Source organism: Eleutherodactylus coqui, chromosome 8 (assembly GCF_035609145.1).
Source record: "Eleutherodactylus coqui strain aEleCoq1 chromosome 8, aEleCoq1.hap1, whole genome shotgun sequence".
NCBI lineage: Eukaryota > Metazoa > Chordata > Amphibia > Anura > Eleutherodactylidae > Eleutherodactylus > Eleutherodactylus coqui.
Genome location: NC_089844.1, coordinates 28,298,724 through 28,312,738, shown reverse-complemented (window position 1 = coordinate 28,312,738; position 14,015 = coordinate 28,298,724). Strand labels below are relative to the sequence as shown.

Here is a 14,015-nt window from a genome sequence, read left to right as displayed (position 1 = left end):
AATGCACAAATTTTGCACGAGAATCTTACCTGTGTGAAGCCGACCTCAGGGAGTTGCAATAGGACTTTTCACATAAGATGGAATTAGGTTGCAGGATGCAACTAAATTCACAGGAATTTCACGCCAAAATCAATAGGTCTAACTGCAGATTTTGATGCAGAATTGCAGGCAGGTTTTAAGCCATTTTCAATTTTGTATTAAAATCAGCAAGTAGCCTGCAGATTTTAGTGTGGAATTTACTGGGCTTGCGTTGCATCATGTGTCTTTTCACAGCAAACACAATAAGGCTGTATTCACACGGCCCATATTCTCATGCCAGCTCTGTCCATGTCTGAGATGGACAGAACCCGCACTGAAAATGTACCCATTCTTTTGAATGAGTTCATTCACGAGCAACTTTTCACTTTGATGGTTCGAGTTAAAAGAAAATCACTCCATGCCCTATTTTTGTGCGAGTCCCACACAAGAATGGGACATGTAATGGGCTGTGCAATGTAAGTTGCACCCGAGGATTTCTGGTGCATTTTCCTTTCATCATCTGAATATGGCCTTAATACCTTGTCTGCACCACATCATATTGTATATTTAGAGGTTAAAGGGCTGGTCCAGGGTTAGAAAAACATGGCTGCTTTCTTCCAAATACAGCACCACCTTTGTCTGTGGGTTGTGTTTGGTATTGCAGTTCAGCTCTTACTCACTTCAATGAAGCTGAGCTGTAATACCACACACAATCGTATGGACAAGGGTGGCGCTGTGTTTGGTAGATAGCCATATTTTTCTAACCCTGGACAATCCCTTTAAAGGTCCAAAAGGATTAGGAGAACATATTGCATTTTTATGTACTATTTCCACTTTTGTCTGTTAGCATTTTGCGGGAGAGGTAAACTGACATCAGTTCTAGGTATGCATGTGGGCAGGGAGGCACCATATTAGATCGTTGGCTCTGGCAATAGCTCATCTCTTCTGAGAAACAGAAAAACAGCTGCAACCTCTCCACAACAAGGATCCCTTCACATATTCAGTGCAGCGAAGAGCGAAGCAACACTGCGAAAAATGAAAATGGAGAAAAAAGGGCCATCTTCTTAAGCGCTAAATGCTGCTCATGTGTAAACAGACAATTCTATAGTAATATACCATATTGTATGTGGAAATAATTTCAGCTTTACTAATTGCATTCTGCACTTCTTCATAGAGAAACGGGCAGCCTCTTGAATTGGCGGTCGATGTTGGATGTGGGACTGGACGATACACTACACCTCTAGCTCCTCACTTCAAGAAGGTCCTGGGAATAGACATCAGTGAATCCCAAATAAATTTGGCTAATCAATATAATTTACTGGACAACGTGTCCTACATGTGAGTATTACACTGGATCTACCAATCCTGCTGATGCTACTGAGGATTAGATGACATTAGTTCCTCTGGCAATCATCTCTGTTCTGTCTACAGGGTGGCGCCAGCTGAGAAGTTACCAATAGAGAATGATTCTGTGGACCTGGTGACTGCCGGTATTGCTGCTCAATTTTTCAGAGTAGATGAATTTGCTAGTGAAGCAACTCGAGTACTAAAGAAAAAAGGATGCTTGGCTCTACATGGTGTTTATCCGGTCTTTGAGATTGAATACAAGGATTTATCACATGACCTGACTGTAGTAATGTCAGAGGTAATGTAAGTAAGGTCTAATAAGTAACTTGAAAATGAACTGCAAAGTCATTTCCAAATGGGGTTGTCTTCTACTGTCTTTGGTCTGCTTTTGTTTCTTGCTATGATAGAGGCTTGGCTTACTGAAAAAGGTACTTATTAGAGATGAGCGAACGTACTCGTCCGAGCTTGATGCTCGTTCGAGATGCTCGTTACTCGTAACGAGTACCACGCGATGTTCGGGTTACTTTCACTTTCATCTCTGAGACGTTAGCGCGCTTTTCTGGCCAATAGAAAGACAGGGAAGGCATTACAACTTCCCCCTGCGATGTTCAAGCCCTATACCACCCCCTGCAGTGAGTGGCTGGCGAGATCAGGTGTCACCCGAGTATAAAAATCAGCCCCTCCCGCGGCTCGGCACAGACTTATTCTGACATACTTTAGGGAAAGTGCTGTCTTGGTGGAGCTGCTATAGGGAGAGCGTTAGGAGTATTTTAGGCTTCAAGAACCCCAACGGTCCTTCTTAGGGCCACATCTAACCGTGTGCAGTACTGTGGAGGCTGCTTTTTGCAGTGTTGCACATTTTTTTTTTTGGTATATCGGCCGTGCAGAGCATTGCGCCCTGCAGTAATTAGATATAGTGCAGGGCCAGTAGTGGTGAGGCAGGGACAGAAGACATATATTGTGAGGCAGGGACAGAACACATATATTGTGAGGCAGGGACAGAAGACATATTGATTGAATATACACAGTGGGTCTTTGCAAAAACATTTGGGGAAAAAAATCTATTTGGGCTGCCTGTGACTGTCCTCAGTGTTCTGGGTCTCTGCTGGGTGTAGTAGTCCTCCTCATTCATACGCAGCCAGCTAAGTGTTACAGCAGGCTTGCGCAAAATTATTTCCTGGCTCTGTCTGGGCTGTTAAATCAGCACTGTATTGCAGTCCACAGTGCAACACTCTGCAGTTCTTTGACATACTCCAGGGCCAGAAGTGGTGACGCAGAGACAGAAGAGATATATTGATTGAATATAGGCAGTGGGCCTTTGCAAAAACAATTGGGGAAAAAAATCTATTTGGGCTGCATGTGACTGTCCTCAGTGTTCTGGGTCTGTGCTGGGTGTAGTAGTCCTCCAAATTCATACGCAGCCAGCTAAGTGTTACAGCAGGCTTGCACAAAATTATTTCCTGGCTCTGTCTGGGCTGTTAAATCACCGCTGTATTGCAGTCCACAGTGCAACACTCTGCAGTTCTTTGACATACTCCAGGGCCAGAAGTGGTGACGCAGAGAGAGAAGAGATATATTGATTGAATATAGGCAGTAGGCCTTTGCAAAAACATTTGGGGAAAAAAATCTATTTGGGCTGCCTGTGACTGTCCTCAGTGTTCTGGGTCTGTGCTGGGTGTAGTAGTCCTCCAAATTCATACGCAGCCAGCTAAGTGTTACAGCAGGCTTGCTCAAAATTATTTCCTGGCGTTCCGTAAGCGAAGTCAGCCTCCAAACACTGGCCAATAAGCGGCACATTTAATTACAGCGTTCTGTTTCTGCATTACTGTTAATACAGCATGCTGAGGGGTAGGGGTAGGCCTAGAGGACGTGGACGCGGCTGAGGATGCGGAGGCCCAAGTCAGGGTGTGGGCACAGGCCGAGCTCCTGATCCAAGTGTATCGCAGCCGACTGCTGCGGGATTAGGAGAGAGGCACGTTTCTGACGTCCCCACATTCATCGCACAATTAATGGGTCCACGCGGTAGACCTTTATTAGAAAATGAGCAGTGTGAGCAGGTCCTGTCGTGGATGGCAGAAAGTGCATCCAGCAATCTATCATCCACCCACAGTTCTGCGCCGTCCACTGCTGCAACTCAGAATCCTCTGGCTGCTGCTCCTCCTTCCTCCCAGCCTCCTCACTCCATTACAATGACACATTCTGAGAAGCGGGCAGACTCCCAGGAACTGTTCCGGGGCCCCTGCCCAGAATGGCCAGCAATGGTTCCTCTCCCACCGGAGCAGTTTATCGTGACCGATGCCCAACCTTTGGAAAGTTCCCGGGGTCCGGGGGATGAGGCTGGAGACTTCCGGCAACTGTCTCAAGAGCTTTCAGTGGGTGAGGAGGATGATGACGATGAGACACAGTTGTCTATCAGTGAGGTAGTAGTAAGGGCAGTAAGTCCGATGGAGGAGCGCACAGAGGATTCGAAGGAAGAGCAGCAGGACAATGAGGTGACTGACCCCACCTGGCTTGCTACGCCTACTGAGGACAGGTCTTCAGAGGGGGAGGCAAGGGCAGCAGCAGGGCAGGTTGCAAGAGGCAGTGCGGTTTCCAGGGGTAGACGCAGGGCCAGACCGAATAATCCACCAACTGTTTCCCAAAGCGCCCCCTCGCGCCATGCCACCCTGCAGAGGCCGAGGTGCTCAAAGGTCTGGCAGTTTTTCACTGAGAGTGCAGATGACCGATGAACAGTGGTGTGCAACCTTTGTTGCTCCAAGATCAGCCCGGGGACCCACCACCACCAGCCTCACCACCACCAGCATGCGCAGACATATGATGGCCAAGCGCCCCACAAGGTGGGACGAAGGCCGTTCACTGCCTCCGGTTTGCACCGCTGCCACTCCCCCTGTGCCCCAACCTGCCACTGATATCCAACCCCCCTCTGAGGACACAGGCACTACCGTCTCCTGGCCTGCACCCACACCCTCACCTCTGCTGTCCTCGGCCCCATCCACCAATGTCTGTCAGCGCACCGTCCAGCCGTCGCTAGCGCAAGTGTTTGAGCGCAAGCGCAAGTACGCCGCCACGCAGCCGCACGCTCAAGCGTTAAACGTGCACATTGCCAAATTTATCAGCCTGGAGATGCTGCCGTATAGGGTTGTGGAAACGGAGTCTTTCAAAAATATGATGGCGGCGGCGGCCCCACGCTACTCAGTTCCCAGTCGCCACTACTTTTCCCGATGTGCTGTCCCAGCCCTGCACGACCACGTCTCCCGCAACATTGTACGCGCCCTCACCAACGCGGTTACTGCCAAGGTCGACTTAACAACGGACACGTGGACAAGCACAGGCGGACAGGGCCACTATATCTCCCTGACGGCACATTGGGTGAATTTAGTGGAGGCTGGGACAGAGTCAGAGCCTGGGACCGCTCACGTCCTACCCACCCCCAGAATTGCGGGCCCCAGCTCGGTGCTGGTATCTGCGGCAGTGTATGCTTCCTCCACTAAACCACCCTCCTCCTCCTCCCCCTCCAACGCAACCTCTGTCTCACAATCAAGATGTGTCAGCAGCAACAGCACGTCGCCGGCAGTCGGTGTCACGCGGCGTGGCAGGACAGCGGTGGGCAAGCGTCAGCAGGCCGTGCTGAAACTACTCAGCTTAGGAGATAAGAGGCACACGGGCCACGAACTGCTGCAGGGTCTGACAGAGCAGACCGACCGCTGGCTTGCGCCGCTGAGCCTCCAACCGGGCATGGTCGTGTGTGACAACGGCCGTAACCTGGTGGCGGCTCTGCAGCTCGGCAGCCTCACGCATGTGCCATGCCTGGTACACATGCTGCTTGCCTGTCATCCTTTCAGCGTGTATGGCCTGAGGAGGAGGAGGAGGAGGATCCTGAAAGTGATCTTCCTAGTGAGGACAGCCATGTATTGCGTACAGGTACCCTGGCACACATGGCTGACTTCATGTTAGGATGCCTTTCTCGTGACCCTCGCATTACACGCATTCTGGCCACTACGGATTACTGGGTGTACACACTGCTTGACCCACGGTATAAGGAGAACCTTTCCACTCTCATACCCGAAGAGGAAAGGGTTTCGAGAGTGATGCTATACCACAGGACCCTGGCGGACAAACTGATGGTAGAATTCCCATCCGACAGCGCTAGTGGCAGAAGGCGCAGTTCCGAGGGCCAGGTAGCAGGGGAGGCGCGGAGATCAGGCAGCATGTACAGCACAGGCAGGGGAACACTCTCTAAGGCCCTGGACAGCTTTATGGCTCCCCAGCAAGACTGTGTCACCGCTCCCCAGTCAAGGCTGAGTCAGCGGGAGCATTGTAAAAGGATGGTGAGGGAGTACTTAGCCGATCGCACGACCGTCCTCCGTGACGCCTCTGCCCCCTACAACTACTGGGTGTCGAAGCTGGACACGTGGCCTGAACTCGCGCTGTATGCCCTGGAGGTGCTTGCTTGTCCTGCGGCTAGCGTCTTGTCAGAGAGGGTGTTTAGTGAGGCTGGTGGAATCATCACAGATAAGCGTACCCGCCTGTCAACCGACAGTGCCGACAGGCTTACACTCATCAAGATGAACAAAGCCTGGATTTCCCCAGACTTCTCTTCTCCACCAGCGGACAGCAGCGATACCTAAGCAATACGTAGGCTGCACCCGCGGATGGAAGCATCGTTCTCTATCCCCATCAAAAACCGGGACCTTTTTGCTTCATCAATCTGTGTATAATATTCCTCCTCTTCCTCCTGCTCCTCCTCCTGAAACCTCACATAATCACGCCGAACGGGCAATTTTTCTTAGGCCCACAAGGCTCAGTCATATAATTTTTGTAAACAATTTTTATACGTTTCAATGCTCTTTAAAGCGTTGAAACTTTCACCTCAACCAATTTTTATTTTAACTGGGCTGCCTCCAGGCCTAGTTACCAATTAAGCCACATTAACCAAAGCGATTAATAGATTTCACCTGCCCTCTTGGTTGGGCATGGGCAATTTTTCTCAGGTACATTAGTACTGTTGGTACACCAATTTTTGGGGGCCCTCGCCTACAGTGTAATCAAATGAATTTTTAGCCCACCTGCATTACGGCTGACGTTACATCAGCTGTGTTGGGCACTGCAATGGGATATATTTATGTACCGCCGGTGGGTTCCAGGGAGCCACCCATGCCGTGGGTCCACAGGGAGTTGTAACTGCATGTGTCCACTTCTAAAGAACCCCAGTCTGACTGGGGCATGCAGTGTGGGCCGAAGCCCACCTGCATTTAATCGGACGTTACCTCAGCTGTGATGGGCACTGCAATGGGATACGTTTATGTACAGCCGGTGGGTTCCAGGGAGCCACCCATGCTGTGGGTGCACACGGAATTCCCATTGCGGAGTTGTACCTGGCTGTGACTATTTATTTATGAAAAACCGCGGTCTGACTGGGGCATGCAGACACCTTGACAGAATGAATAGTGTGTGGCACATAGGTTCCCCATTGCTATGACCACGTGTGCAGCTCCAGATGGAGGTGGCACAGGATTGGATTTCTCATTGCTTCTGTACAGCATTGTGAACTATTGCCCCGCCCTTTTAAAGAGGGTCGCTGCCTAGCCATGCCAACCCTCTGCAGTGTGTGCCTGCTTTTCCTCTTGCAGACGCACTTATAAATAGACATGAGGGTGGCGTGGCATGGGGGCAGCTGAAGGCTGGGCAGGGACAGTTTGGTGTGCCCTGTGGATACTGGGTCATGGGGGGGGGAGTTGGGCAGCATGTAACCCAGGAGAAGTGGCAGCGGAGTGTCATGCAGGCAGTTATTGTGCTTTGTTGGAGGTAGTGTGGTGCTTAGCTAAGGTATGCATTGCTAATGAGGGCTTTTCAGAAGTAAAAATTGTTGGGAGGGGGGGGCCACTCTTGCCGCTATTGTGGCTTAATAGTGGGACCTGGGAACTTGAGATGCAGCCCAACATGTAGCCCCTTGCCTGCCCTATCCGTTGCTGTGTCGTTCCCATCACTTTCTTGAATTGCCCCGATTTTCACAAATGGAAACCTTAGCGAGCATCGGCGATATACAAAAATGCTCGAGTCGCCCATTGACTTCAATGGGGTTCGTTACTCGAAACGAACCCTCGAGCATCGCGAAAAGTTCGTCTCGAGTAACGAGCACCCGAGCATTTTGGTGCTTGCTCATCTCTAGTACTTATTTCTTTCAATAATGATTTTCTATTTTTCATAGGTGTGTGAAATTTTGTACACGTATGCTGAAAAATACATAGAGGATGTTTTTTGTCAGTACAAAAGTATATATGAGGTTATTCCAATAAAAGACAAGCAATGGTAAGTTTTTTTCCCTTATTCCCCCCCCCCCCCAACCCCCCACCCCAACAGTCACATTAAATGAAGAAAAACGATCCTAAAAAATGTAATTTTTAAAATTTTAGATATATTTGGCATAGAACTTAGTTGCTCTAAAGGAAACCTGTCATGTCCCCCACAGCACCATAAACTAAGTTATGGTTCTGTTAGAAGATATGACAGGGTGTCAGGTGATGCATATATTTTTTAACAAATTTTATTTATTTTAAAATTAACAGAGGGCATTTTAAAAAAAGTATACAGAACAAGTGACATTTTTTTTTATACTCCCTGATCCCGCGATACAGCATTGTCCCCTCTGAAATCAGCTCGTGGTATGGATATTCGGAAGCGGGGAACGCAATGAAAACCCCCCCGTGGACAGGCAGTCTAACGGGGTTAGATAGTACCATTGAAAAATATAACTTGTTCCACAATAAACAGGCCCTTAGACATTTACATTGATGGATAAATAAAAGAGTTATGATATTTTAAAAGGGGGAGGGGAGGAAAAAACATCCTTAAGGGGTTAATAATCAAGTCAGAAATCTGGGTAATTTTACAAGCTTCACTTAGTTTTTTTGTGCAATTGTACATACAACAATCACAGCAGCATGCAAAATCAGAATATTGTATAGTGTAAAAGCTGAAATATTTAAATGCTTTACTATATGCAAATTAATGAACAAAAAAATATAGATATTACATTTTTTTGTAACAAAAACCAGATGTAAATACTAAAGAAAGCACTGATCTTGCAGTTATGATGCCTTTTAATGGGTAACTGAAATAAAAGAAATGCTAAACAACAAGCTTTCTAGAATACTTTGATCCCTTCAACTGGCCAACACCGTACAATTTTTTTTTCCTATGACAAATTCCTTTAAAATAAGTAAAACCAAAATTTCACATAATCTGATCAGAGGTAAGCGTACTGTGAGCATTGGGTAAGACGTTAATGGATGGCGCAGGGTGCTGAGAACAAGTGGAAACACTCGGGAAGTACCTTATGAAAAGACGACTGCAGAGAATGCTTTGTCACCTAAGGCAAACATGCTGACCTTCTAGGTACACTCCTTGAGGAGGAACGATACTCTTCATGACCCAAGTCTGTAGGCCTCTCACTAGCCAAGCCAGAAACCTACTGCACACTGATGAGGGGCAATCACCCCGAAACAACTGTCTGTGTATGGTTTCTGGCTTTGGTTTACAATTTCCAGACATTGTTTCAAGACTTGTTTAAATATTATAACATTGAGTTGCTAGGATGCTGCCTTCCAATAGGTGGCACTGAAGAGGTATTTTCCATCTTTCAATTTGTGTTGTTATATTGTGATTATCTGTTAATTAAAATATCTCATTGTGTGTACTTTGTCAGATAAACTATATCCTAAGCACATACCCTTCTGTTGCAGGATCACAGATATACCAGTCAAATTTCAGATGTCCATTCCTAAAATTATGGGATTTATTCAATCCATTATTTTGTATCAGGTATTTCTAGAGAAAGATGTGAAAGGAGCAGAACAACTTCTACAACAGACAGAGAAACGGTATGGTATAAATAGGTTTCTTTTCCATTGTGGTAGTAGACAACCAAAGTGAAATGAAGTGCAAGATCTATCACACAGCTGACACCAATGGTGCTGATGGATCCAGATGAACCTGGAGTAAAAAACATACATGTATTCAGACAAATGTGCTAAATGGGAACACATAATGAGACTAGAAATTGTAAATATATAACGTAAACTATGAAGATCCAAAAAACAGAGAATTATTGCCATTTGCCAACCTGTCTGCATATAATGCCCACATTATTGGACTGTACTGAGAGTTTCGTTCAATCATAGCAGACTTTGTTTTTTTAATGGGATATACAGTTACAGTACACGCTCTCTTTCAAAGTATATAATTGACCAATAACATCTATTCCAGGGGTCATCATTCAGTATTTTACATCCACACTCCTAGTGGCAGTACAGGGTCATTAGTACTATGAAAATAGTAAGTGGTATAAATAAAAATACCAACACACCCCAAAAAGCAACACAAAGGCACTCACAAAAAGCTTCTATCTAAAGCTGTTGTCATGTCCGTACAGCACATGAGCACTAAGGTCAGCACGGACGCAGGGTGATGATAACCACGACTGTAGAAAGTCGACTATTGCACTGAAGTACGTAACCCAGAAGTAGGCCCATGCGACACGAGAATACAACACTCCGCACAAGGACAGGGACTGTACATACGGTAGCAGCCACACACCACGATATGCGGGATGGTAGCACCACTCCAGGGGGAGGGAAGAAAGCCTGACTTTAACCTAGCAGGAAGGGTGATGGATGCCTGCCTAAAGCAGGGACATCGCCTCTATAAAAGCGGCGCAGCGGTCTTCTTTCTGGGCCCTGATTGTCCCTATAGGAATCCCCGGAGAGATGCACCGACATGCAAAGCAAAACAGAAATGAAAAGTAACAAACTGAAAAGGAACCAGCAGCTACTTATCTGCAGGTTGTGAAATGCCCAGCAGAGCAGAGCTCCAAACTCCAAGTTCTCCACAATGGAACGGAATAAGCAGGACTGGTCACTGCAAGTGAGAGTAATCTCTCTTCTTGTTTTTTGTCTGTCCATTTGCACTTGTGTTTGTCTACTGTGGAGGATCTGCAGCCAGAGACTCTGGTGTAATACCCCTCCACAGCTTCTTTCCAATAAGCCCCAAGTGTGTGTGTTTTTTAGTAAGAATTATTAAAGCGTTATGGTTTTTAAAAAGTCTTGTCTGTGAACAGCGATACCAAATATGTGTATTTGTTTTATTATTTAGATACTTTTATTATAAATATGGCAAGGGGTTTTTCTTTTAAACTTGTATTACTTTTTATTTTTTTTTAACAATTATTACATTTTTTAAAACTTATTTTTCCTTTTTTTTTTAGTCCCCAGAGGGGACAAGTATTTGCAATCCTTTGATTGCTCCTGCTGTATGATGTAATGCCATAACATTACATTATACAGTGGTCTGACAGGTATTCTATTAAGCTATGTCATAGGCATGGCTTGATAGGCACTCTGCAATAACAGCCCTGGAGCCTTTCAGAAGGCCCTCAGCTGGAATGACAACCGTACAGCAACCCGCGATCTCATCACGGAGGGTCCGTACAGGACCCCCGTACATTGGCCAGGGCACTTGAATGCTGCTGTCAGAATTGAGATGTGTATGCCTTATCTTTCTGCTTTTGCAGTTTTTTTATCTCCCATGTTTCCCTATGGAGCCTTCTTTTTATCACATCGTAAAGCACAATTTTCGTAGTATGCATTTTTAACCTTAGAAAGTCCTATTAACTTTTGCACAAGCAAATCGCAAATAGCAGCAATGTTTTTGTGAGAAAAAGCAGTGTTGACATTTCAAAATTGCGAGGAAAAAAGTTGCGATTTTCTCGCGGCCATATCGCGATTGCCCGTGTGAATCCACCCTTAGAGAGTACCCCAGGTTCCTGCGTGAGTACGTCCTAATCGGGGTGATACACTCACCATTGAGGTAGGGACGTTCACATTTTAGAGTCCTATGGGAATAGTACCAGCTTACTTTATTTTCTCTTTACCATTAACTATTTGTTTTCCAGGATCTGTGGTGTTAACAGTTTCCGTGCGCTTATTTCAGAAATACAGTTACCACATGTTGGCAGCTGGCATGACATATGGATGGTTCCACAGGCTGCTGTTTTAGTATTTTGGCCGAACAGAACAACACAGTTAACTATGCAATTCTGTCTGAAATTGGAATAGAGACCCACTAAATGGATACCTGAGCTTGCAGCCTGGGTCTCTGCTTCAATAATAGCAGCCTATAGAGCCTTCAGGGTTCCATCTGGATGTAGTTTTCCAGTATTCATCATTGTTTGTAATATTTCTTATGATTTTATTTAGAATTTTTCAATATTTTGGCATATGAACGTTTTTTTTATTGGTTTTGTATCTTCAGATATACTAGTAACCTATAACCATCCTAGACCACAATGATAATGGATATCAATATTAATCCTATTAATCACCCTAAATTACCACAGATACTAGGTAGAGATGAGCGAACGTACTCGGTAAGGGCGATTTCGCAATCGAGCACCGCGATTTTCGAGTACTTCACTACTCGGGTGAAAAGTACTCGGGTGCGCTGTGGGGCGGGGGGTTGCAGAGGGGAGTGGGGGGTAGCAGCGGGGAACAGGGGGGAGCCCTCTCTCTCTCCCTCTCCCCCCCACTCCCCGCTGCAACCCCCCCCCTCACCCACAGCACACCCGAGTACTTTTCACCCGAGTTGTGAAGTACTCGAAAATCGCGGTGCTCGATTGCGAAATCGCCCTTACCGAGTACGTTCGCTCATCTCTAATACTAGGTTAACCGTTAAATCCCTTCAGACCACCAGGGATCTACTGTATAGATATCTCCAACTCCTAAACCACCATATGCAAATCTTCCCATTTTGGGTATAGTAGAATGAGGAGAATATTGCCGTATGTTGCGGAAAAACGGGCAGTAAAAAACATCTGATTGTACAATACTTTGTGTCAGAAACTGTGTAGAGAAGGAGGTTTTTTTAAATGGAAGACTTGTATTACAGTAGGGAGTTTAATAAATGTTTTAACAGTGTTGCAAAATGAAGCTTTATATGTTGTAAAATATCCTTATTTGTTACAGATTTCAAGACATACTTGGAGAGAACGCTGATTCTGCATGGCTGACTATGCATGTGAAACACTACTGTGTCCTTGCTTGCAAAGATTAGGTGGAAGCTCACTTTTCAAACAACTTGTACTTGATACATGATAGCCAGTGTGATAATTAGTAGAACTGCTTTTACTTTTTTTAATCTAAAATGATATTTTTGTGCTGAAAAAAATAAATCACCCTGCAGGGCTGTCTCCTTCCTTCTAGCTTGCTATCCACTGCCTGCTTTCAGTTGATTGACAGGAGACATGCAGACCTCGGAACAGGGGTGGGAGAGGGAGATGAATTTTTATTGAAATATATAGAGAGCAAAGCAGATGGTAGAGGAAAAAAGAGACTCACACAGATGCTGCCTGCAAGCTAATTGTAAGCCACGTTTACTGTGATTTAGCTACAGAAATCATAACTCCAGTGCTCAGTCTTCCTGTACTCTGCAATACAACATGATTCTATGTGTGTTTCTATAGAGAATCTGCAGTTCTCTGTGTACAGTCTATAGAACATAGCGCAGCAGCCAGGAATGTCCTGGGTTCACAAGCCACTGGGTCACCAACACTACCCCCCCACCCCCCCTCACAGGGCGTTTGAAAAGCATCTTCCTCTGTCAGATGCATGACGGTTCCCGAACAGATCCACTGTGGATCTCACTGGTCCAAATGAGACCTCGGACTAGCAGTCTTCCTAGCTCTTTTGAGCCGTTACTTCCTCCTCTGAGTGTGACAGGAACATACTTTTATGCAACTTCCTGTCACACCCATAGGCCTTAACAATTTCACTGCAGTACCAGAAGTTCTGTCTGCAGCCCTCTACAGCCCCTTCTGTGTACTGCACTCGCACATACCTTGCAAAACGTCAAATGTAGAAAAATACAGGATACAAGTCATATAATGGCTAGAAAAAATTTCATACTGTACCAGGCACTGTCAATCTTATTATTTTATAAACCAAACACCTGAGCATCCATGAATGTTCAGATGACTTCACTTACACTTTGTTAGTGCAATAACCTCAATTGATTCATGATTTTAGGATGGGTAGAGGCAGGTTCTTCCATCAGGGGCGAACTCGTGCCCAACATTCACTAGATAACAGTAAAGCAAATGAGCAACCTGTAGGCAGAACTGGCAGACATAATAAACAGCTTGCGTCCAAAGCAACAAATGTGCAAGAAATGTTTCTAATGGAGAGCAGATTAATTATGTAATAGCTGGCATGTAAGGTTATCAGGTACTATACACAATATAGGATTAAAGGGTTTGTGCCAAGATTAGAAATAACTGTTTAATAACTATCTGCTCAATGTTGGTCTAACGTCAATGAATGGAGTGATAATGCACATGCTCAACCACCTCTCCATTCATTTAGTTACCTTTTTGAGCCCTTTGTGATGAGTAGGGGTTCCAGCAGACGCACCCCCCACAATTAGACAGTTCTCTCCCTTGGATAGTGTGTAACTTCTGAGCTTGGGGACGAAAACAAATGCAGAACCTCAATGGCACCATAGGGGAGAATATGTGAGAAGGAATGCTGTCACGTTTAACACTAGATAGAAAAGAGGTCTCCATCTCACATATTGACCCCTATGGTGCCATTCAGGTTCCA

The 14,015-nt window shown here is 45.8% G+C and overlaps 1 protein-coding gene across 2 annotated transcripts in view; it reads left to right on the top strand.

The window, feature by feature from the left end:
- LOC136576242 (putative methyltransferase DDB_G0268948) overlaps positions 1-12,619 on the top strand; it is a 32,693-nt gene extending 20,074 nt beyond the window's left edge. For both annotated transcript variants that reach the window (XM_066575361.1, XM_066575360.1), the window contains exons 3-7: positions 1,193-1,356; positions 1,450-1,663; positions 7,574-7,674; positions 9,108-9,245; positions 12,384-12,619. In XM_066575361.1, coding sequence (XP_066431458.1) covers positions 1,193-1,356; positions 1,450-1,663; positions 7,574-7,674; positions 9,108-9,245; positions 12,384-12,471 — 705 coding nt within the window. In that variant the 3' untranslated portion in view covers positions 12,472-12,619. The remainder of the gene's footprint in view (positions 1-1,192; positions 1,357-1,449; positions 1,664-7,573; positions 7,675-9,107; positions 9,246-12,383) is intronic.
- The last annotated feature ends 1,396 nt before the right edge of the window (positions 12,620-14,015 follow it).